Source organism: Hyla sarda, chromosome 1 (genome assembly GCF_029499605.1).
Source record: "Hyla sarda isolate aHylSar1 chromosome 1, aHylSar1.hap1, whole genome shotgun sequence".
NCBI lineage: Eukaryota > Metazoa > Chordata > Amphibia > Anura > Hylidae > Hyla > Hyla sarda.
In genome coordinates, this window is record NC_079189.1 from 379,712,757 (window position 1) to 379,738,880 (window position 26,124).

General features: G+C 43.1%; 1 protein-coding gene across 4 annotated transcripts in view; it reads left to right on the forward strand.

The window, feature by feature from the left end:
• Positions 1–1,669: 1,669 nt before the first annotated feature.
• The window catches only part of NAA35 (N-alpha-acetyltransferase 35, NatC auxiliary subunit), an 89,442-nt gene continuing 64,987 nt past the window's right edge, over positions 1,670–26,124 (forward strand). Inside the window, exons 1-12 of one of the 4 annotated variants that reach the window (XM_056524453.1) lie at positions 1,670–1,784; positions 5,270–5,404; positions 5,863–5,896; positions 6,588–6,702; positions 6,791–6,865; positions 7,001–7,168; positions 7,252–7,318; positions 7,425–7,468; positions 10,908–10,958; positions 12,284–12,367; positions 12,455–12,569; positions 21,439–21,617. In XM_056524453.1, the coding sequence (XP_056380428.1) occupies positions 5,281–5,404; positions 5,863–5,896; positions 6,588–6,702; positions 6,791–6,865; positions 7,001–7,168; positions 7,252–7,318; positions 7,425–7,468; positions 10,908–10,958; positions 12,284–12,367; positions 12,455–12,569; positions 21,439–21,617 (1,056 nt within the window). In that variant the 5' untranslated portion in view covers positions 1,670–1,784; positions 5,270–5,280. Of the gene's footprint in view, positions 1,914–1,946; positions 2,013–5,269; positions 5,405–5,862; positions 5,897–6,587; positions 6,703–6,790; positions 6,866–7,000; positions 7,169–7,251; positions 7,319–7,424; positions 7,469–10,907; positions 10,959–12,283; positions 12,368–12,454; positions 12,570–21,438; positions 21,618–26,124 lie in introns of those variants that run through there. The other 3 variants (XM_056524427.1, XM_056524435.1, XM_056524443.1) reach the window with 3 other exon arrangements.

Sequence of the window (26,124 nt, forward strand, 5' to 3'; positions counted from 1 at the left end):
CACTTTACGGTAAAAATTACATGTTTTCTTTATTCTCAGGGTCAATACGATTATAATGATACCCATGGTTACAAACATTTCTATAATTGTACCGCTTTTAAAAAATTTCAAGCTTTTTTTTTTTACAAAATTAGTACATTTAAAATTGCCCTATTTTGACCTCTTTCTTATTTTTCCGTATTCAGGGATGTGTGAGGGCTAATTTTTTGCACAATGATCTGTAGTTTGTTTTAGTACCACATTTGTGCATATGTGACTTTTTGATCACTTGTTATTAAATTCGCTGTAGATCTCCTTTAAGTCATCTTGGTATGTTCTTCAATTGAAAGAGGTTAAGATTCTGGTCGCGATCAAAAGGGAAGAGATAACTGCATCAAACGTAGTAATAGGTGCTTTCCTTCCAGCGGTTCATATTGGGGGTAGTAGGTGCTCCCAGTGGTTTATATTGGGGCAGTAAATGTTCCCAATGGTATACATAGGGGGGTAGTAGGTGCTCCAAGTGGTTTATATTGGGACAGTAAATGTTCCCAATGGTATATATAGGGGGGCAGTAGGTGCTCCCAGTGGTTTATATTGGGGCAGTAGATGTTCCCAATGGTATACATAGGGGGGTAGTGGGGCTCCAAGTGGTTTATATTGGGACAGTAAATGTTCCCAATGGTATATATAGGGGGGCAGTAGGTGCTTCCAGTGGTTTATATATGGGATAGTAGGTGCACCCCGTGGTTAGTATTGGGGGTAGTAGGTGCTCCCAGTGGTTTATATTGGGGGTAGTAGGTGCTCCCAGTGGTTTATATAGTTGGTAGTAGGTGCTCCCAGTGGTTTGTATAGGGGGTAGTAGGTGCTCTCAGGGGTTTATTTGGGGATAGTAGGTGCTCCCAGTGGTTTATATAGTGGGTAGTAGGTGCTCCCAGGGGTTTATTTGGGGATAGTAGGTGCTCCAAGTGGTTTATATGGGGGTAGTAGGTGCTCCCAGTGGTTTATATAGGGGTAGTAGGTGCTCCCAGTGGTTTATATAGTGGGTAGTAGAAGCTCCCAGGGGTTTATTTGGGGATAGTAGGTGCTCCAAGTGGTTTATATGGGGGTAGTAGGTGCTCCCAGTGGTTAGTATTGGGTTAGTAGGTGCTCCCAGGGGTTTATTTGGGGGTAGTAGGTGCTCCCAGTGGTTTATACTGGGGGTAGTAGGTGCTCCCAATGGTTTATATTGGGGGTAGTAGGTGCTCCCAGTGGTTTATACTGGGGGTAGTAGGTGCTCCCAATGGTTTATATTGGGGGTAGTAGGTGCTCCCAGTGGTTTATATAGGGGGGTAGTAGGTGCTCCTAGTGGTTAGTATTGGGGGTAGTAAGTGCTTCCAGTGGTTTATATTGGGGGGTAGTAGGTGCTCCTAGTGGTTAGTATTGGGGGTAGTAGGTACTCCCAGTGGTTTATATTTGGAGTAGTAGGTGCTCCCAGCGGTTTATATTGAGGTAGTAATTGTTTCCAGTGGTTTATATAGGGGGTAGTACGTGTTCCCAGTAGTTGATATTCGGGGGCTTGTACCCTGACAGCGACTCAAGCACATATCTCGTAGACTTCTTTGAGAGACATGAACCTACAGATAACGCCTTAGGAAATCGCGAGAGCGAAAAATCTCGCGTGATTTTGCGCAGTTCGTGTAACACTGTATTATAGCGCGTTGTTCTATGACACCTATCGTCAGTATACTACATCCATGTACCGCAAGTCATGGGTATAACGTTATGTGAGCTCAGTATCTCGTAGCCACGGAAGCATGGCTTAGGAGGTGAGGCCCGCCTACTCTAACGTCATCACGCTGACCCCGCTGTGCTGCGTAACGTGGAGACAGCGGCTTAGTGAAGCGGAGGAAGAGCAGAGCTGAGGTACGGCGTGAGGGGGAGGGGAAAGCGGAAAGGTGAATGACGCTTACCGGCTCCATGACGTGATATTGGGGGTGTGGGTGACCGGAGGAAGGCTATAAGGAGCGGGGTCGCCTCCGGCTGGAGATGTCATTGTCAGTAGTATACACATTCCTAATGGAGGCTGATCTCGTGTCCTGGGTGTACAGAGCCTCATACTGCTCCCATACAGTGTGTAGCCTTTATTAAAGGGACAGTACATCCGCATAAAGTGGTTGTGTGGAGAGAGATCTTTTTATATATGGCTGTAGGTGGTGTATAAATCATGGTACCTCAGCTGCTATGTGACCCACCTGGTCCCTGCTTCTTCCTGGTTACATTAGTGTTATCCTTTTTAAGTGGCTGCAGCGGGGTCCTGCCTGTCACTGGCAGAGCGGACAATGGTTTTTAACCAGGGCGCCTCCAACTGTTTCAAAACTTCAATTCCCGGACAACCAACGGTTGTCTGGTCATGCTGGGAGTTGTAGTTTTGCAATGGCTGGAGGTGCCCTGGTTGGATTACTTATCTACAGGGAGGAATCAGGAAGAAGCAGTGACCAGGAGTGTCAGCATGGCAGGGGATTAGGGGAGGCAAGTATCACTATTTTTCACCACCTTTAACCATATAGGACACAATTTTGTCCCTGAACCTCTTTCTGGTGCATCACCCCACAGTCATCATGTATCTCCTGTTCACTTCAGCATCTAATGTTGGTTCCTTGGCTCTCGTGGACAGTCATTGGGTGCTCCAGCTTCTACATCATTAGGCTCTGTTCATACTGCATCTTGCCTTTCGCTACATTTATCCTCCGGCATGCTCCCATATACAGGATGTCCCTCCACATACAATGGTCATCCTGGAACAGATTATTATTGTATGTTGAGTACATAACTCTATGGAAACATGGTAATTGGTTCTTGAACCCGTGAAATATACGGTCAGTACAGTGTATAGGGGGGTATATATATAATGGGGCAAAGGGTGAAGTCAGAATGGTAGGGGGCATGTATAAGCGGCAGAGGGCTAGGTCAGTACTATATAGTATATGGGGCAGAGGGTGAGGTCAGTATTGTACAGTATATTGTATATATACAGTACAGTACTGATCTCACCCTGTCTCATACTGTACAGTATTGCATAAGGGGTATAGGAGCAATGTTTTAATACTTTTTCAGCATGTTCTGTACAGTACTTACTGCCCGGAATCCAGAGGAACAGCTGCGCACACTAGAGATACAGTGGGACCTCTGGTGTGTGAAGGGTGAGGAGGACATTGCTTATTTGACATCTGCAGCATTAATGCTTTCTGGAGAAGGCTGGGGGAAGCAGAGGAGCCAGGGACATGTCCGTCAGGTCTTTGTGGCCATGTAACGGGCAGATTAGATGACCTGGCAGCAGTTGCAACAGTCAGCACCGCCGGCTAGCTGTCTTGCACGATGGCCCCCACATTCACAGGCATCATAACTCGATTCTGTATTCAACATATGATGGGCTCTCAGAGCGCATTGTATGTCAAGTGACCACTGTACTATAAAGGAGAGCATTCATTTCAATGGCCTGACCTGGACATTCACACCATTTTTAGCTGACTAGACAGTGCAGCAGTTTGCGCTTTTGTACCCCCTTAAAGAGGTACTCCAGCCCGAATACATCTTATCGCCTATGTAAAGGATAGGGGATAGATGTATGATCGCAAGGGTCCCGCCGCTGGGGACCCCCGCAATCTGTAATTCCGCACCCCCCTTTGTGAGCTCTCCGCAGTGCTGGAGGCTCCGAGCGTGTAGCATGACGACCACGGGGCCAGAGTATCCTGACGTCACAGGTCCGCCGCCGTGGGACGTTATGCTCAGATCCCTCAATGCAAGTCTATGGGAGGGAGTAGTTTTGCAACAGCTGGAGCCTTCGGCTGTCCAGGCATTCTGGGAGTTGTAGTTTTGCAACAGCTGGAGGCACCCTGGTTGGGAAACACTGCTCTAGACCAGTGTTTCTCAAGCACCGTCCTCAAGACCCCCCCCCCCCAAACAGGTCATGTTTTCTGGATTTCCTTATTCTTTCACAGGTGATATAAAAAAATTAATAAAAAACTACGGTACTTGTCTGAGGGACCATAACAGAGCAAAATCTACTTGTCCCTCATGACGATCCACTTGTCCTGGTACACAATATAATTTTAACCAAAATAGTATGTAAAAAAAAGTCTAGATTAGGCTGGGTTCACACCACGTTTTTGCAATACAGATCCCGTATCAGGTTTTTGATGAAAAAAAAAACGGATTCCTCAAAACCTGACTAAACTGTATCAAAACGTGTGTACACATTTTTCTGTATATGGTTGAAAACCGTATACGGTTTGAAAAATAATGTCCGGTTGCATCCGTTTTTTAAGCAAAAAACTTATATGTTTTTAACTTTTCTCTCCATTATAAATAAATAATAAAGTTTCACTTGTTTGATTGAAATTCCAAGAAAAAAAACTGCAAAGTCAAAAACCGTATGGCGAAAACCGGATGGAACCGTATGCACATAGGGTTCTGTACAGCTCCCATTGACTCCCATGTTAAAAAAAAAAAAAAAAAAAGTAAGTTTTTCACCCGGATAAAAAACTGTAGTAGGTAAGAAACCACATCAGTGTTGTGTGAGAGCATGATGTCCACAGATGGGGGTTTTGCTTACAGCCCAACACCATGCAGTATGTTTGCCATTTGCCAGAGAACACCAAGATTGGCAAATTCTCCACTGGTGAACGGTGCTCTTCACAGATGAAAGCAGGTTCTCACTGAGCAGATGAGTCTGGAGACGCCATGGAGAACGTTCTGCTGCCTGCAACATCCTCCAGCATGACCGGTTTGGCGGGGTCAGTAATGGTGTGGGGTGGCATTTCTTTGGGGGGGGGGTGCACAGCCCTCCATGTGCTTTCCAGCGGTAGCCTGACTGCCATTAGGTACCGAGATGAGATCCTTCGAAGCCGGGCTAAGGGCCGGAAAAATTCACCTGCCCGGCAATAGGAATTCCACATCCCTGCTCTATGTGAAGATAAACATTGTTGGTATTCACATGACACTGTTGGACATACACCCTTACCTCACATTGTGTATTTGTTCATATGCCATTGTAGGACAAAACGTGACCTCATGTATATAACTGTAATTCATGCACAAGCAGGAAACAATTCCATTTTCTGCAGTAATACTACACGTACCTAAATAAAGCGGTGTATGTGAACCCTAATACATTCAGGAAATACCTTAGAAACAAGATTTATGGGAAAGGTTCCACTGACAGAATATAATTCCTTTATAGATATCAAATTTACAACTATTGCTTGAATCCTGACTGGCCTAATTCTGCCTTTTTATACATTTTTTCTCTTAGTGGCCACTGTCATGGTGATGAAAGCGTCTATGGAAGATGATGACTCTGGATGGGACATTTCCATGCAGGACAAGATGGGCAAGACCAATACCAACTGGATAGATATAACACACGAATTCAGAGATGCATGTAGTGGTAATAGTGTATATTCAGTCCTACTATGCTGTATGAAGTTTTACCTTAACACTTTTCTTATTCATTCTATTACCTTTTCTGCCAACTAGTTCTTGGTATTATCCATGTATCAACCTTCAATATTATATTTTATTGTCCCAGAGCATGTAAAATAACAAATAAAACAACCTTGTGAAGTGCAAATGTTCTGTATGTCTCTGGGACAACAGACTGCAAACAAAGCCAATGGAGTCTGATCCTTCAGCCATCTTGCCATTAAGCTGTGTTTTATTCCTCGGTAAGATGGAGGCAGAGGATATGCTAAAGGCGTTGTTCCTGCAGGATCAGACTATACAAGGCTTGTTTGTTGCAGTGTGTTGAAGAGATCAAGATAACTGCATAGAACCAATTTCTGGAAGAATTATTGTTTGTATACTGCTGTTATAATATGACATTAAGATGTAATGTCTTCATTGCAGAGTTGAAGCTGGGTGAGCTGCTACATGACAAGCTGTAAGTATAAGTGAGAATGCATGATAAGTTCTTAAAGTGATATTAAAGGGGATGTCCCACCATTAAAGGGGCTATCTAGCTAAAGGGTTTTTTCTCAGAAAAATGTCCTGGCTGCCAACTATAATAAAAAAAGAAAAAGCTATACATACCTTCTGCGCTCCCCTGCTGCCTCTGGAAACGCTGCTTCCGGTCTCCAGTGCTGCTCTCTTCCGGGTGTTGGGGCCCAATAGATCAATTGCCGCTCAGTGTCCCACCTCAGACAGTGATTGGCTGAGTGTCAATTAATGTATTCGGCCCAGTCTCGGATGCACTCCTCTTCCTGGTGCTGGGGCCAGTACACCACGTTGTGGCTCAGCTGAACCAGTACAACATTGGTTGAGGCAGGACAACATTGCGGTCAGTGATTGGCTGAGTGGCAATTGACATATCTGACCCTAGCACCTGGAAGAGGAGAGCAGCAGAGGAGTGTGGGGAGTATGTATCTTTTTTTCCTTTTGAGCAAACAGCTTGGGCATCTTTAAATAAAAAAAAATAAAAAAACTCTTCTACTGGATATTTTTGAGATTTTGGGGAGTCTCCTTATTTTCATACACTTGTCACCTATTCTGTGTATTAATGGTGGGATAACCTTTTAATGCTTTACATTAAGGTCACAAATTGACATAGTAAAATTTTCCTATTTGACTTTCAGCTTTGGCCTTTTTGAAGCTATGTCAGCCATTGAAATGATGGATCCAAAGATGGATGCTGGAATGATTGGGAATCAGGTTAATCGAAAGGTTCTGAATTTTGAACAAGCAATAAAGGTTAGCCAACAGTAAAGCTATGGATAAGGGAACTTTATTTATCATCAAATTTACCAAACTGAATCACTTTACCAATTTTTTTTCAAAGGATGGAAGCATTAAAATTAAAGATTTAAAATGGCCAGATTTAATTGGCATTATGGATACATGCTTTTGTTGTTTGGTAAGTAATTTCCTTGTACTAAAAGTTAGCACGTCTCAACTGTTTTTTGTAGTCTTGTTTCTTGTAACCTTAGAATTATCCTGAATTCCCTGTTCTTTAAGTGATAGCCCTTTAACTTATTTCATTTTGCTGCAGATAACATGGTTGGAGGGTCACTCTTTAGCGCAGACTGTATTCACTTGCCTTTATGTACATAATCCTGATTTCATAGAAGATCCAGCTATGAAAGCATTTGCACTAGGAATCCTAAAGATATGTGATATTGCTAGAGAAAAAGTAAACAAAGCTGCCGTATTTGAAGAGGTTGGTCATTTGATATTTAGAGAAGGACTACAAATTTTTGCTTTAAAGGGAGTATTAAAAGTAATTTGTATTTTTCCCTATAGGAGGACTTCCAGTCCATGACATATGGGTTTAAAATGGCCAATAATGTAACAGATCTCAGAGTTACAGGTAATTTGTATGATTTATTATGTAAGTATGTGAAATATTTTTGGTGTTTAAATCCTTCATTGTAATCAGAATGTTTTTTTTTTTGTTTTGTTTTTTTTTACTCCAGGAATGTTAAAGGATGTTGAAGATGACTTGCAGAGGAGAGTAAAGGTAAATTACAATTGACAGAATGTGAAATAAAATTGAGCTCATCTCAATTACTTCATAAAAGGTACCAAATATATACTTTTTCAGGAACTGTATAATAGATCTGAATGTTTTAAATACAAAGTGATCACTAAGATGTTTGTTTCATACCTCTTCTTCCATTTTGTGAGTTATAAAGAGAAATGGATTCTCTAAGAACCAAATGGCAGACCTGGAAAGCTGAAACATAAAAGTTTATTGGTTTTAAAGGGGTACTCTACCCCTAGACATGTTATTCTCTATCCAAAGCATAGGGGAGAACATCTCTGATCATGGGGGGGGGGGGGGGGGGGGGTCCGGTCGCTGCAATCCCTGGCCGGCACTGCAGCGTTTATGAGCAATGAAGCCTAGCGCTTCCGTGTCCGTGACGTCACGCCCCCTCCATTCATGTCTATAGGAGGGGTCATGATGGCTGTGTACTAGCCATCACGCCCCCTCCCATAGACATGAATGAATGGGGTGTGGTGTGACTTCAGGAACACGGAGGCCCCAGGCTTCCGTGTTAATGAATACCACAGCATCGGCCAAGGATCCTTCGGATAGGGGACAGCATGTCTAGGGGCGGAGTACCCCTTTAAAGTGATTCCTTTTTTCCCCTTGGTGCTGTGGCATCCATTAAAAGTCCTTTAAACCCCTGAGCTTGATTGGCATTAGAAAAATTTGTCCTGCATGTAAAACAAACATCTGGGATCACATAATCAATTCCACAACTTTTGAAACAACCTCTTTGTCGGTTGCTTGTCATGGGTTGCTTGTCTTGAGATAACATATTAATCCCTTAAAGAGTAGCTCCCACCATCCTATATTTTTTTTTTCTGTCCCTGCCTATTGCCTATCTATCCCTAACCACCTCCCTGTCTTTAATTTTTTTTATGTCTGCCTGGTAGTGTGCTCACTACCAGGCAGACTTCCCCAGCAGGTGTGATGTCACAGATGCCTGCTGGGGGGGCGGACTTCTGCCCTTAGTTCACCTATACAGGGTGCCTCCAGCTGTTTCACCACTACAACTCCCATCTTGCCCTGACATCTTTTGGCCGTCAGTGCATGCTGGGAGTTGTAGTGGTGAAACAAGTAGAGGCACCCTGTGCTGAAAACAATCTTGTAATGTAACGGGCATGGCGCTCCACTCCAACCCCCCCCCCCCCCCCCCCCAAGCTCCTTTATAAAAAAACTCCCTATAAAGAAACTCCAGCAGGCTAGGGAGCCAGTGTGCGCAGTTTCGGCTTTCACAGCACTCGCTCCTGCCTGTCTGATTGACAGGCAGGGAATGAGCGCAGGCTGAATGAATTCGGACCGATGCTAGTCCGGCAACGGTCCGAATTCAAGCATGACGTCACGCCAGCCTGCAGCCGGCCACACGGAGGGAGACCCCTAGTGGCCGGTTTTCAAATGTAAATTATTTTAATAAAAAAATAAAATAATGAAACTATATTAGAGATATGTTGTAGTACATAAGTACTACAACATATATAAAAAAAAAAAAAAAATGTTGGTGCCCTTTTAAGGACACAGCCCATCTTGGCCTTGAGGACACAGCTAATTTTAATTTTTTTCCTTTTAAGAGGCATAATGGGGGGCATTCATCATTGTAGGTGTAACTGAAGCATTTTTCTACACCTTTTTTTTTTTTTTTGTGTGCTGGTAATGTGTAGGATCACCAAATTTATTAGAATGGTCGCAGACCATTTGCTAAATTTTTTGCAGGTCACATTTTCTGAAATTTCACTCTTCACATACACCAAAAAGTTAAGCTTAGTCCTGGCTGGTGTAGAGAAAAGACTTTTCGGTGGTTTTGTGCTTTTTTTTTCTTCAGTTCATAAAACCTGTCCATATTATGTGTATTGCCAAAACCGGTGGATATCAACTCAAAATCAGCAGAAATGTATAAACCAAAAGGCGCAAAAAAAAGACACTTGCGTCAAAATAGCGCCAATTATAGATGGGGGAAAAAAAGGGTAAACACAATCATAAATGCCGGCCAATGCTTTTAATTTTCCATCCACAGACCCATATGAGGGCTTGTTTTTTGCACAACCAATTGTATTTAGTAATGACAACTTTCATTTTACCATAAAATGTACAGCAAAACAAAAAATATTATTTGGGGGGGGGGGGGGATTGATTTAAAAAGAAACAAAAACATTTTTTTGAAGGGTTTTGTTTTTACACACTGCAGGTTATCTTAAAAATAAGTTTACTTTATTCTGTAGGTCACTCTGATTAAAATGATACCCAATTTGTATTGCTATTCTATAATTGTATTACTTTAAAAAAGTCTAACTTTTTTTTTAACAAAATAAGTGCCTAAAATTGTCCTCTTCAGACCCATATAACATTTTTATTTTTCCGTATACGGGGCTGTATGAAATTTATTTTGCGCCATAATCTGTAATTTTTATAGGTACCATTTTTGTTTTGATGGGACTTTTTGATCGCTTTTTATTAATTTTTTTTCTGATCTATGATCTGACCAAAAACAGTATATATATATATATATTTTTTTATGCTTACACAGTTTACCGTGCGGGATCATAAACAATATTGGAGGGATTGGAAAAGAAAGGGTGATTTTTTTATTTTTTTATTAAGGGATGGGTTTTTATATAATTTTATTATTTTTTTTATTTTTTTATTTTACACTGTTTAAAGGGGACCAATCAGTAGATTTTAGCATATATAACGATTGGCAATGCGTTATATATGCTAAAATCATTATCCTCACCATCCCCGGGGGACGTTTGTTTCCCCAGGTATGGTAAAGATATTAAATTATAAAGTAACCCCGGGCCCCCCGGCAAGTAGACCCCTGGGTGGGGACTTTCACTTACCAGCTCCGTTCGCTGCCGCTTAAATGATGTCTTGCGTCACTGCTCTGCTTCCTAATCAGACGGAGCAGAGCAATGACGCGAGCCGTCATTCAAGCCGGCGGGGCCACGGCCGCAGTGAACGGAGCTGGTAAGTGGAAGTCCCCGCCCAGGGGACTACTTGCCGGGTGGCTGGGGGTGACTTTATAACTAATGACTTATAACTAATATTTTCGCCATCCCTGGGGACACAAACTCCCTGGGGATGGTGAGGATAATGATTTTAGCATATATAATGTGTTGCCAAGCTTTAAATATGCTAAAATCTACTGATTGGTTTCCCTTAAGTCCTCATAGAGGACTTATATATGCAATCATTTGATTATGTTCAGTGTGTATTGCTATTCCTATGACATAGCACAGATAATTAGCATACACGTTGATCACAGATCGAAATGTTTAGTTTTTTTTTATTGTGGCATTACATGGAACATAGGAAACCAGTATCAAAATATTGTTTACCACATCTGCAAGGTGCAGGGCCAGTGTGTGCACTAGATACTCACTAGGTTTATTTATTTATTTCTTCTTGAATTTAGAGTACCAGGAGTCGACAAGGTGAAGCAAGAGATCCTGAAGTAGAGCTTGAGGTAGTATTGCTGACTTAATGACTTATAATATGCATTTTTTTATTTACATTTATTCATCTGCATTGTGCAATATTTTTTTTTTTACAGTATCAGTATGGAACACATTTCTTCCATATACTGCATAAAAATCCATGTGGAATCTGCACAGAAATTGAACTATGGTGCAGGTTTGAAATCTGCAGCATATCAGTATGTTGTCGATATGCTGCAGATTTTCCCCATTGACTTTGAAGTAAAAATCAGCTGCATAATCTGCAACTGCAATTTTTAAATCTAGATCGATGAATTTGCCTTAAACCAAAACTGTCTGGTTTTGCCCATAACAACCAATCACAGCTTAGCTTTCATTTTACCAATGCTCATTGAGATATGAAAGATGAGCTGTGATTGGTTGTTATGGGCTGAACCAGACAGTTTTGGTTTTAGGCAAACTGATAAATCCTGGTCAATTTCGAGACATTCATTTAAAACTTGTGAAGAGGAAAAGTTGAACAGTTGCCCATAGCAACCAATCAAATTGCCTTTTTTTATTTTTGAAAAGGCCTCTGAAAAATTAAAGAAGCGATCTGATTGGTTGCTATGGGTGACTGGTCAACTTTTCCTCAGCACAGATCTTGATGAATCTCCCCTATTGACATTACATAATCTACACCAAAGTGGGCAGCAGCAAATCGGCAGCAAAATCTACACAATTATTTTCCCTGTGGAAAATGTGGCTACGATTTTTCAATCGGTGAGAGATTTTGTGAGCTTTTACTTTACCAGAGCTTGTTAAGATATGAAAGCTGAGCTGTGATTGGTTGCTGTGGGCAAAATCTCTTTATTTATCCCTCACACATTTTGATAAATCGGGGCCATGCTGTGTGAATGAAGCCTTAAAACTTATATATCTTCTAGGGACTTCACTTACCTGCAAAATAATTGGAGTTTATGGCTTATTGAGTCAAATTTCATAACAATACTGTGGTGGGGGGGGGGGGGGGGGAGCCTGGTCATGATTAGTAAGGCTAGGTTTTCACAAAAGTTTTTTACTGGTGTTTTTTGGAATACTGCCACTGCAGTTTTTGAGCCAAAGCCAGAAGTGTATTCAATAGGAATAGGGAATACAAAGGAAGGACTTACACTTCTCCTACCTACTGGATCCACTTCTGACTTCGGCTCAAAAGCTGCAGTGGTAGTTCCCCAAAAAACACCAGAAAAAAACCTGTGTGGAAATCTAGCCTGATACACCTTTACATCTGTTGTTGCAACAATGGTTGGATATCATTCTTTTCATAAGGATTTCCTGCATTTATGATATTTTAGTTATTCTTTTTTTCCCCCAGCACCAGCAGTGTTTAGCGCTATTCAGCAGAGTAAAGTTTACTCGTGTTTTGCTAACCGTATTGATAGCTTTTACAAAGAAAGAGGTAAGAATGCTTTTAGTGAGATGTTTAATAGTTTGTACCAGAGAATTTACAATATCTTTATATAAATGCTTGTTTTTTGTTTTCTAGACAAGTGCAGTGGTAGAGGCATCAAAGCTAATAAGCCAAGCAACTGACCTTCTCTCTGCTATTCAGAACTCTCTTTCACTCGGCATTCAAGCCCAGAATGACACCACCAAAGGCGGTGAGAACCAATTTAGCATGACTATTTATTTACCCTTTTCTTTTTTCTTTTAATGCTTCAATTCTTCTAAAAAAAAAAAAAAAGTGTTTTTGCAAATAATCAAGTATCCTCCTGTTTTGCATGTGCAACTCTTATTCAAAAGTGTGCATACTTAAGAAATAGAAACTGTCGCGCTCCCCATTGCTGATAACTTCTTTATTTACATAGACTTACACAGCGGTGCAGGACATAGACATACAGTGGGAGTGTAAAAGACAGAGGTGATCGCGATTTCGTGCCTGCCGATACTTCGTCTGGCCTTGTCTGGTGCGATAGTTTCTATTTCTCAAGACTGCGCAATTTGATTTAGTCTACACTTCATTGTCTGCACCATGGGCTGAGATAAGACTCAGCATTCAGAGCAATAGAGGGAAGTGCTGGAGGCAGATACCTGGTGTGGAGCAGTGCCAGACTGCTCTGTTTGTCTTATCTAAAAGTATAGAGGAAAATTACTAAGCAAAATGCACCAGAATTCTGGCTCAAATTGACCCATAAAAATTGTATCCATAATGTAATGTGTGCCACATTTATTTTAGGTTTTTATTTGTTTATTTAATTTTAGGAGAGTTTTTTAAAAAGTTTCTTAAAATAAATAAATAAAAGTTTAGCACAAGCTATTGGTGTGAAGTGAGCCAGCCAAAAGGGGGTATTAGGAACAGGAAAGTATCAACCATGTCTTCTCAGTTACTTCAAATCTGTCACACATCTGAACCTCTATAATAAATCTGGCACCGTTTCTGTCTTGTTTTATGCTGTTGAAATTTGAGGAAGTCTTAAATAATAATCTTCCTATTGTGTCTTCATTGGCTTCAGAATACCAGCAGATCCCATATATAGGCTGGTCCTGCAGTGTTAATCTGTCCTTTCCTTCTGCCTCTTGCTGATGTGCTGTCCATACCAAATGAATGCCCGAATGTGATACATGGACTGGCCATCTCCTCCAGAGTCTTTGTTAGCAGCTTTCCACTTAGTCTGTTAGAGAGATTCCAAGCAGTATTCCAATACTTAAAAAGTATTCAGAGCCCTAAGAAGATTAGGAACTTGCTATATGGTTATATATTAAAGGGGTATTCCGGGCAAAAACATCTTATCCCCTATCGAAAGGATAGGGGATAAGATGTCTGATTGCGGGGGGCCCGCCGCTGGGACCCCCCGCGATCTCTCTGCAGCATCCTGCATTCTATGCGTAGCTGCGTCTGCAGTTTTGGAAACCGGCGGGCTTCCGAGACGGGGACGTGACGTCACGCCACGCCCCCTCCATTCATGTCTATGGGAGGGGGCGTTGCAGCCGTTACGCCCCCTCCCATAGAAATTAATGGAGGGGGCGTGACGTCACATCCCCGTCTCGGAAGCCCGGCGGTTTCCAAAACTGCAGACGCAGCTACACATAGAATGCGGGCTGCTGCAGGGAGATCGCGGGGGGTCCCAGAGGTGCGGGCCCCCCGCGATCAGACATCTTATCCCCTATCCTTTAGATAGGGGATAAGATGTTTTTGCCCGGAATACCCCTTTAACTTTCTCGAGCGCTTCATTGGGGGACACAGGACCATGGGTATATGCTGTTGCCGCTAGGAGGCTGAGACTAGGCAAAAAAACTAAACAAGTCTGCTCCTCCCGGTAGGATATACCCGCCCCTTGAAACTGAGCAACTCAGTTTTAGCTTAGTGTCCAGCAGGAGGCAGACACAGGGCTGGTGCTCTCCAGACCAGACCTGGTCTTTTTTCTTTTTTTTTTTGCTTAGTTTCAAGGTATAATTAGATATTTTCTCCCTTTTCTTATTTTCTCTAGCGTGTGGCAACAGGAGCATAGCGCAGCCTGATCCCCCACTTGCATGCTAGGGGCATGGTGCATTGTTGAATGGGCCGTTAACCCCTCCTCGCCAGCAACCAGCGCTGGGTGGTGAACCCTGGGTCCGGGTCCTCCAATTGCCCCTGTTTGTCAGGTCGGCTCAAGGCAGGTGGCCTTAGCTGGTCGAAGACTACAGGGGGGAGTATGTTCTGTGTTCTATGTGGGTGAGTATGTCGTCCGTCCCCCCCCTTTTTTTTTCCTCAGCAGCTACATGGCTTCTCTACTTCCTGTCCCCCTCTCCATGATGCTTGGTTTGGGGGCTTAGTAGAGGCTGGGGTGCTTCTCACAGCCATATTGGCACACTAGGGGTTAAAATTTATTCAGCTCCCCTCTGTCTTCATCTACATTCCTGCCTTTATAAAGGGGGCTCCACCTTTACCTTGGGGACTCAGCAGCTCCATGGGGGGGGGGGTACATCTCCCGGAGGGATCCCACGTTCCCTATGAGGGGTCCAGGCTGCGGGCTGGCGGCACTGTGCCATGGCTCAGTCTCCCCTGTGTTCCAACACTGCTGTCTTTTTTCCGCAGCGCTCTTATCAGCGCTGCGCTGTGGACTCTTTCTGCGCACCCGCCCTCGTCTGGTCCACAGGCACAGTCACTAATTGAGCCCGCAGCTCGGCCCTACTCGGCTGCCGGGAGTAAGCTCTGCCCACTTCTTGGCGCAGGGCCCCCCTCCTGCATTAATGGAGCTCCTCCCCTTCATCCTGATGGCCTCTCAGCTTCCGGGACCTTCTGCTTTAACCTGTCCTGACCGCTCTGGGGGTCAGGGCTCTGACCACTCCTGAGTTAATGCGCGCTACAGCTGGCCCCTCCTCCCCCCACCCCCCCCCCTCTTCTCCTGGCCAGCGTGGACTTGCCTGCATACACTGCTCAGCTACTCACCTCAGCTTCTCTGCTGGTCATCCTCTGCAGCTGCAGTGTGCCTTCAGGACCTTCTTCTCTTGACACAGGACCTGGGTGAGATCATTCTGTGTCTGTCTGGTTGTCTGACTTACTAGTGCTCTTCTTATGTCCGACCCTGGACCCGACCATATGCTGCTCTGGACAGTTCCTAAAATGGACAGAGATGTCAGCAGAGAGCACTGTGGTCATGATGCCAGCAGAGAGCTCTGTGTTCCAAAAAAAACCCATTTCCTCTGTAGTATACAGACCCTAAAAAGTACTTGAAAGATTTAGATTTTTTAATAGAAGTAATTTACAAATCTGTTTAACTTTCTGGCACCAGTTGATTTAAAAAAAAAAGTTTTCCACGGGACTACCCCTTTAACCCCTTAAGGACTTAGCCCTTTTTCACCTTAAATGGGCACTGTCACCAACTTTATTTTTTGATATGTTGTAGTACTTATGTACTACAACATATCTCTAATATACTTTTATTTTTATTTTTTTCATTAAAAAGGTTTAATTTACATTTAAAAACTGGCCACTGAAAAAGGACTGATTTTGGAGTGGCAATCAGTCCTTTTTCAGTTAGGCTGCACTCGCTCCCTGCCTGTCAATCAGACAGGCGGGAGCGAGCGCATTGGCTCCCCGGCCGGGAGGCCACTCCTCCCGCACATCGCCGCCGCCTCGTTGCCGCCGCTGTCCCTGCACGCCTGCTGCCGGACTCTGCAGTAACTGCAAGTGTAATGAGGGAACGGGGTATGCGGGGTGGGGGGGGGGGGGGAGGAGGGAACGGGCTAGTGCCATAGCGGCGGGAGGGGGGGAACGGGCTAGCAACAAAAAAAAAAATAGGATGGTGGGAGCTACCCTTTAAGGACTCGGACGTTTTTTTTGCAATTCTGACCACTGTCACTTTAAACATTAATAACTCTGGAATGCTTTTACTTATCATTCTGATTCCGAGATTGTTTTTTCATGACATATTCTACTTTAGCATAGTGGTACATTTTTGTGGGAAATTGCATCCTTTCTTGGTGAAAAATCCCCAAATTTGATGAAAAAAATGAACATTTTGCATTTTTCTAACTTTGAAGCTCTCTGCTTGTAAGGAAAATGGATATTCAAAATAAAAAAAATTTGGGTTCACATATATAATATGTCTACTTTATGTTTGCATCATAAAATTAGAATTTTTACTTTTGGAAGACATCAGAGGGCTTCAAAGTTCAGCAGCAATTTTCAAGTTTTTCCCAAAATTTTCAAACTCCCTATTTTTCAGGGACCAGTTCAGGTTTGAAGTGGTTTTGAAGGGCCTTCATATTAGAAATACCCCATAAATGACCCCATTATAAAAACTGCACCCCCCAAAGTATTCAAAATGACATTCAGTAAGTGTTTTAACCCTTAAGGGGTTTCACTGGAATAGCAGCAATATGAAGGAGAAAATTCAAAATCTTCATTTTTTTTACACTCGCATGTTCTTGTAGACCCAATTTTAGAATTTTTTGCAAGGGGTAAAATGGAGAAAATTTTTACTTATTTGAAACCCAATTTCTCTCGAGTAAGGACATACCTCATATGTCCATGTAAAGTGTTCAGCGGGCGCAGTAGATGGCTCAGATGGGAAGGAGCGACAAATGGTTTTTGGGGGGCATGTCACCTTTAGGAAGCCCCTATGGTGCCAGAACAGCAAAAAAAAGCACATGGCATACCATTTTGGAAACTAGACCCCTCGGGGAACATAACAAGGGGTAAAGTGAACCTTAATACCCCACAGGTGATTCACGACTTTTGCATATGTAAAAAAAAAAAGTAACATTTTTAAAAAGGGTAATAGCAGAAAATACCCCCCAAAATTTGAAGCCCAATTTCTCCAGATTCAGAAAACACCCCATATGTGGGTGAAAAGTGCTCTGCTGGCGCACTACAGGTCTCAGAAGAGAAGGAGTCACATTTGGCGTTTTGGAAGCAAATGTTGCTCTGGGGGCATGCTGCATTTAGGAATGGTGCCAAAACAGCAAAAAAAAAAAAACACATGGCATACCATTTTGGAAACTAGACCCATCAGGGAACGTAACAAGGGATAAAGTGAACCTTAATACCCCACAGGTGTTTCACGACTTTTGCATATGTAAAAAAAAAAAAAAATTTTTCCCTAAAATGCTTGTTTTCCCAAAAATGTTAAATTTTTAAAAAGGGTAATAGCAGAAAATACCCCCCCAAAATTTGAAGCCCAATTTCTCCCGATTCAGAAAACACCCCATATGGGGGTGAAAAGTGCTGCGGGTTGCAGGAGTGACACCTGCAGCAGGTGCCCTGATTGGTCGGCCTGTAAACCGGCCGACGAATCAGGGCGATCGTGAGGTGGCACCAGTGCCACCTCACCCCTGCTGGCTATGGCTGTTCGGGGCCATCAGATTGACCCGGAATCTGCCGCAGATCGCTGGGCTGAATTGTACAGCGATCTGCGGCCATCGCCGACATGAACGATTTCAGCAGGCATCGGGCATCGGCTCCGCTCCAGCTGGCTGCGGGGGGCCGGGAAAGCTCATGACGTTCTCATACGTCATGAGTCCTTAAGGACTCTGAAATGAAGACGTATGAGAACGTCATGAGTCCTTAAGGGGTTAAGAACAATTTAATTTTTACGTTTTCGTTTTTTCCTCCTCGCCTTCAAAAAATCATAACTCTTTTATATTTTCATCCACAGGCTAGTATGAGGGCTTGTTTTTTGCGCGACCAGTTGTCCGTTGTAATGCCATCACTCGCTTTACCATGAAATGTATGGTGGAACCAAAACAATACTATTTGTGTGGGGAAATTAAAAAGAAAACTGCAATTTTGCTAATTTTGGAAGGTTTCGTTCTCACGCCATACAATTTACGGTAAAAATGGCAGGTGTTCTTTATTCTTTGGGTCAATACGATTAAAATAACATACTTTTCTATTACTGTTGCGCTTAAAAAAAAATCGCAAACTTTTAAACCAAATTAGCACGTTTAAAATTCCCCTATTTTGAAGACCTATAACTTTTCCGTATAAACAGCGGTGTGAGGGCTCATTTTTTGCGCCCTGATCTGTACTTTTTATTGATACCATATTTGCTTATATAAAGCTTTTAATACATTTTTTTATCAATTTTTTGGGGAATAAAATGTTATTAAAAAAAAGCAGCAATTTTGGACTTTTTAAATTTTTTTTTACGTTAACGCTGTTTTACTTATGGTATCATTAACATTATATATTAATAGTTCGGATATTTACGCACACAGCGATACCAAATATGTATATAAAATTTGTTTTTTTTTACACTTTTTGGGGGTGAAATAGGGAAAATGGGACAATTTACGTTTTTATTAGAGGAGGGGTTTTCACTTTTTTAAACTTTTTTTACTTTTATTTTTACACTTTAATAGTCCCATAGGGGACTATTTATAGCAATCATTTGATTGCTAATACTGTTCAGTGCTCTGCATAGGACATAGCACTAATCAGTATTATTGGTCATCTTCTTCTCTGGTCTGCTCGATCTGAAGGCAGCGGAGGCAGGTGAGGGGACCTCCGTCTGCCGTTCTGGATGATCAGATCGCCGCGGGCGATCCAATCAGCCATTTTAGTAACCGCAGTGCTGTAGATGCAGTGATCTGTATTGATCACTGCATCTGAGGGGTTAATGGTGGACATCTGCGCGATCGCGGATGTCGGCCATTACCGGCAGGTCCCTGGCTTCTATCAGCAGCTGGGACCTGACGTGCATGACCCGAGCAAAGCTCCGATGCTCGCGGTTATGTATAGGATGTAAATGTACATCCTGGTGTGTTAAGTACCAGCTCAACAGAACGTACATGCGTCGTTAAGGCGTTAAAGACCCCTCAGATAGGCGCATTGATAATCTGGTGAAATTGGCCTCATCACGTGTGTTGCGGACATGGTCAGTCTCGTGGCAGATGTTCCCTTCCGTCTTCCGGATCGTCCCGACCTTATCTCCCAAGGGCACCTCTGCCACCTCAATTAACTTCTGCTGCGTTTGACGGCGTGGCGGTTGAAACTGCGGTTTTGAGGGCCCGGGGTTTCTCTTCCCGGGTGGTCCGGACTATGCTCCGTGCCCGGAAACCCTTGTCCGCCAGGATTTACCACTGTACCTGGCGAGCATATCTCCGCTTGTGTGAAGCTCGCTCTCTCTTTCTCCCACCTCTTTTTCTCTGCCGAATCTCTTGTCCTTTTTGCAATCTGGGTTGGAGATGTGCCTTGCCCTCAGTTCCATCCAGGGGCAGGTTTCGACTCTTTCTGTCCTTTTCCAGCTCCCTTTTACGTCCGACCTTCATGTTCACACCTTTTTGCAGGGTGTGGCTCACAAGGTCCTCCCGTTCCGGTCCCCCACTGCGCCCTGGGACCTTTTTAACCTTGTTTTGGATGCTCTTCAGGGCGCTCCGTTTGAGCCTCTGGGTCAGGTTTCCCTTTGTTTCCTTTCTTGGAAGGTGGCCTTCCTTGTGGCTATCACATCCATTCGCCGTGTCGGAATTTGCAGCCCTTTCTTGCCGCTCCCCTTTTCTGGTAATCCACCAAGACAAGGTGGTTCTTCGGCCGGTGCCTTCTTTTCAACCCAAAGTAGTGACTTCCTTTCACTTGAACGAGAAGATCGTATTGCCTTCTTTCTGTCCATCCCCTTCTCATCCGCGGGAGCGCCAGCTTCACAAGCTGGACTTGGTCTTGGTGGTTCGGACCTATTTGTCGGTCACTTCCTCCTTTCGGCGGTGTGACTCCCTCCAAGGCTACTATCTCCCGTTGGATTCGCTCCGCCATTTCGGAGGCGTATCGCAGCAAGGGTCAGGTGCCCCCCTTTCCAGTTACGACTCATTACCCCCGTGCGGTCAGCTACGGCTCTGCAAGTTTGCAAGGCGGCAACCTGGTCGTCTCTGCATACTTTTGCTAAGTTTTACCGTGTTCATACCTTTGCGTCCTGCGATGCAGGCTTGGGCCGCAGGGTCTTGCAGGCGGCAGTTCAGTTGTCCGCCTAAGTTCTTCTTGCTGGTTGGGTCTTCCCTCCCCAGAGACTGCTTTAGGACGTCCCATGGTCCTGTGTCCCCTAATGAAGCGCTCGAGAAAAGTAGATTTTTGACTTACCGTAAAATCTCTTTCTCAGAGCTTCTATTGGGGGACACAGCACCCATCCATTGGTTTGTTTTTGACCAGCCAGTTTTTCCCTCCTCTGGGTAGGGGTATTTTTTTGCGGACGGTTTCCTTCTTGTCTGGGTTTGTGTTAGGACTTTCCTTCTTGGTCAGTTCTCCTTCTGCTTTGGGACAAAACTGAGTTGCTCAGTGTCAAAGGGCCGGGTATATCCTGCCGGGAGGAGCCGACTTCTTTTGTTTTTTTTTGCCTAGTGTCAGCCTCCTAGTGGCAACAGCATATACCCATGGTCCTGTGTCCCCCAATAGAAGCCCTGAGAAAGAGATTTTACGGTAAATTCAAAAATCTACTTTTTATGGTTTTATATTAATTGTGTTAGTCTTCTTCATAAATAACTGGTAGTGTCCCCTACTCCTTGCAATGGAACATGCATAGGTGGTCTGCTTAGCAAACATCACTGCCAAAAAATATTAATTAGGGAGGTCTAAAGGAATCTGTATATTATTGATATAGGTTAATTTTTTTTTTCAGTTTATGCTGTAGTGGATCCTTGAGTCATTTGATGTCCTGCAACTAGTAGGTTGACAGTATGTTTGGGCAAAATATTGTCTCTGCCTTAACAGCATATACCCCTACCAAAGACAGTAGGCTAATCAGTTTGCACAAAAAGCAGTTAAGGGTATGTTTACACGTGGGTATTTTTCTACAGGAAATCTGCTGCTAAATATGCATGTGTGAACATATCCTAAAAAAAAACCTACATAGAAAAAAGCAAAAACATATGCTTTGATCTTTGGAGGAACCACATGGTCCAGGACAAACTAGGCAAACTGTGTGTCCTCAATGAATCTAAAGACAAAATGACTCGCACTACCATAGATAAACTGACACATGTATTTGCAGAAATGTTTGTGTTTTGACTGATGATGGGTTCAGTCACATCTGATTATAAAACTCCTCTCTTTCTGCTTAGATCACCCGATCATGATGGGATTCGAGCCTTTGGTCAACCAGAGGTTGCTACCGCCAACGTTTCCTCGTTATGCAAAAATAATTAAGAAAGAAGAAATGGTGCATTATTTTTATAAATTAATTGACCGGATAAAAACTGTGTGTGACATTGTCACCCTAACTAACCTTCACAGTATATTGGTAAGTGTATGGTTTAAGGCAGGAATATTCATTTGATCTGTGTTCTGAATATTATGCACTGTTACATGAATGTATTCATTTATTTACTTTTTAGTTTGCATGAAACCCTCCCGTTGCAGTGATTTCTGGCTGTAGCTTATTTTTCCTTTTTATTTGGTGGGTTAATAGGATTATGCCAATACAAATTTTTTTTTTCTTTCACTAGAATTTTTTATTTAGTTGATATAAGTGCAAACAAACATTTAGACCAGTAAGCATATCCATTGGTGTTTGTTAGCACAGCATAAAAGAAAGCTGTAGTAGTAAATTTTAGTTAACTCATTTATTTATGATTCTATGTATCAATGATTTTGGTAGGTTTTATTTATACACACACAAACACACACTATATAATATTAATTTGCATTATCATATTCTGATTCCTACAACTTAAATTTTCTGTCAATAGAACTGTGTTAGGGCTTTTTTTTCCCCCAGGACAAGCTGTAGCCTTTATTGGTATTATTTTTGAGTAGATATGACTTGTTTGATCACTTTTTATGCCATTCTTTTTGTAAGAAAATAAGGTAAATGGAAATTTTAAATGTTGAATATTTATTTTTAAGAACTTTTTTTTATTATTTTTATTTTTTTTTTACTTTAAAGTAGATTAGAAATACTTAGATGGCAGGCCTAGGGTGCTTCACCAGGACCGGGCTACAAAGGTCGTGTGTTCAGTGGGCTGAGAAAGTAATCTTAGCAAAATTAGGTAAAGTTTTACTGGTCCCAACTGTCGTACATACATTCATTGAATTCTTTCTCCCCGTGCAGCCTTCTTTTTCTTGCAATGTTTCATTCAAACTGCAGACATTCCTGGTGCGGAAATCATGCTATTCCTAGGCAGTAAATATGCCTTTAAAATCTGCTAGTTACATGCCTGCTTTTTGTATGCAGTGATCTTCAGAGTTTGAAGCATTTGTGACCAAGTGTAAAGTGTACAGGGTAATTTGAAAGTGCTTCCTACATAGGGAAAGTGGTCACTCTTAAGGACTATGATAAAAAATAAATAAAAAAAAAAACAGCCAGAAACTAGGAATTCCACTATACTCTATGGGGGAGATTTATCATAAGGTGTCTATTGTAGACACAGATCACAGACACTGCTTGTCTAATTTACACTCTTGCTCAAGATTTACTAAAGTTGTGCACTCCTTTGATAAATTTTGTGCAAATATAGAAACGCCCCACTCGCTCTGCCGTGCACTCAGTCTCTACCTCACACTTCACAGAGCTGTGACATTTTCCCACAGTACATTGCTCACGTAGCTAGAAGTGCCGGAGCAGCAGTGTGTGCCGAACAAAACTCTGCACAATAGTAAAATCATAAATGTTTATAAAGTACACAGAGGGGGAGATTCTCAAAGAATTTTGCACCCAAAAAAAATTTTTGGCGTGAAAAGTATTGACCATGTTTTCAAAGAGCTTTGTGCCGCGGTTTACACTGTTCACGTCAGTTTTGTAAAAGTAGGCATTTCCACGTATATTGTCGGCTTTACATGATATTTTCTAAGGGGTGAGAGTCCAGTTTACATAGAAAATTTCATACCTATGTGTATACTGTATCACATTTCATAATCCCCGCCCGAGAGATGGGAGCTCTGATTGGTGAATAGCTATACACCAATCAGAGCTCCTGTCTCCCGGCAGCGGGGATTATGGATTATGAGAGATGTATACAGGAGCCGGCGGGCAGCGCAGTGTGTAGTTGCATGTGCCACCGGCTTTTACAGTTAATTAATGGGGATCGCATCGTGTCTCTGGAGAATGACCCGGTGCAATCTGCACCTCAGCCCCTGGACTACTACTCCCAGAGTCTGTCCCATGATGGTAGTAGTTGTAGTACCGCAGCTCTGAGCAATGGCACTTGCACATCCCCCGACAGTGGCACTTTTATGACTCCGTCCATGATAAGAGTTATAGTCCAGGGGCTGAGGGTCATATCGCAGCAGGTCATTCTCCAGAGACCCGCTGCGATCCGCATTTATTAACTGTAAAAGCAGGCGGAACATGCGGCTACACTGCACTTCCCTGCCGATCGGCTCCAGGCTCCTGTATACATCTCTCATAATTCATAATCGTTGCCACCGGGAGACAGGAGCTCTGATTGGGGAATAGCTTTTCACCAATCAGAGCTCCCGTCCCGCAGCGGCGATTATGAATTATGAGAGATTTATAGATGAGCCTGGAGCCGGCGGGTAGCGCAGTGTAGCCGCATGTTCTGCTGGCTTGTTTACTCTGGAGAATGCTACGATCTGCACCTCAGCCCCTGGACTATAACTACCATCATGGATGGAGTCTGTCCATGATGGGAGGAGTAGTCCTAAAAGTCCCGCAGCCGGGGGATGTGCAAGTGCCATTCCTTAGCGCTGCGGTACTACAACTACTTTCATCATGGGACAGACTCTGCCCATGATGGGAATTATAGTCAAGGGGCTAAGGTGCAGATTTCATCGGGTCATTCTCCAGAGACCCGCTGCGATCCGCATTTATTAACTGTAAAAGCCGGTAGAACATGCGCTACACTGCGCAGGCCACCGCTGGCTCCTGTATACATCTCTCATAATTCATAACCCACGTCGGCAGGGAGACAGGAGTTCTGATTGGTGAATAGCTTGTCCTCCGAGGTGGTGTATATTTGCGAATTTTTTTTGCGTTTAAAAAAACAAACACGCAGTTAATAAATTTGATTCTACAGTAGAAAGTACTCTATGGTAAACGTAACCGTAGAAATGGCTATGAAGAATTCTATCAAATTTTGCAAAAAAAAAAAAAGATGCAAAAAAACTCTTGCACAAATTTTTTGGAAAAAAAATAAAATAAAATAAAAAAAGCTCTATATACAATCATAAATTCCCTTCTATATATTTAGACTTGAGTAGTTTAACTCCTTATGGACACCGCCTGTTTTTACCTAAATGGCCAAGCCCAATTTTTCAAATCTGGCTTGTGTCTCTTTAAGTTGTAATAACTTTGCAGTGCTTTTACTGAGCACCGTAATTCCAAGATTGTTTGTTTGTTTATTCGTAACATATTGTACTTTGTGACACATTGGATATTAGTGGTAAATATTTGTTGATACATGCAGCATTTTTTTTTTGTGTAAAACTCAAAAATATTGTAAAAAATTTGAAAAGATTTTTAAAATAATTTTTATGGCATTCACTGTGCGGTGAAAATTGTTATCTTTATTATATGTGTCGGTACAATTATGGCGATACCGAATTTTTTATATATTTTTTTCCTTTTCCCCTTTTTTGTTTTGCCATGTTCTTTTTCATCCAACGCCATTGTGTGAGGGTTTTGTTTTTGTGGGACAAGCTATACCTTTTATTAGTACCATTTTTAGGATACATGTTATTTTTTGAATCTTTATTTATTCCACGTTTTGGACCAAACTTGGCGATATTTTATGCTTTTTTTTTTTTTATTTTATTTTAATTTTTTTTATGCAGAACGTGCAGAATATATAACATCATTTTATTGTATAAGTCATTACCAACATGACAATACCCATTATGTATAGGTGTTTTTTATTTGAGTGATAATACAGGTCTTTAACCTCTTCAGGATGCAGGTCGTACAGGTACACCCGTGGGAATTCCGGTCCCCGACGCTAGTCGATCGGGGACTGGACCGGGATGCCTGCCGAAATCATTCAGCAGGCATCCTGGCACATCGCCGAGGGGGTTCCTAAGACCCCCCCACATGTCGGCGATCACCGCAAATCGCCGGTCAATTCAGACCAGTGATCTGTGGCAATTCCGAGTCAAAGGGGTCTCCTGGGAGGGATAGGAGTGAGGTGGCAGGGGTGCCACCCCTCCTATCCTTGCTATTGGTCGGTCAGAAGCGACCGACCAATAGCAGATCTAGGGCGGGGAAGGGGGGGTTAAAGTTCGGTTCCCCCGTTCTACCCACCCATGGTAGTCCGGGCAGAGCAGGGCAACCGTGATGTGAGCGGCGGAGGCAGCTTTGGAGGTCCCATGGCGGGCGGCATTCCTCCAGCTTGCGCGGCGATCCTGCTGGCAACGGAAGCCGGTGACTTGTTGCCTAGCAACATCTGCAGGGCGACAGTTTGGAGACCACTATGCAGTGTTCTCTAAACTGTAGCCCTCCAGATATTGCAAAACTACAACTCCCAGCATGCCCAGACAGCTGTTTGGGCTTGCTGGGATTGGTAGTTTTGCAAGATTTAGAGCGTACAGTTTGGAGATCACTGTGCAGTGGTCTCTAACATAGGCGTGCGCACGGGGTGTGCCGGGTGTGCACAGGCACACCCTAATCACCGCAGCCGCGGCCCGCTGCTGCAGGTCTTTTTTTTTTTTCCCTCACTACTAAACCCCAGCCCCACCGGACATCCCCGACATCACCAGCCGGAGGACGGGAGATAGATTGGCCGGAGCCGCAAATTTAAAAAAAATGCATTTTTAAACATCCGATGTGCCCTGAAAGACTTTCAGGGCACACCGGA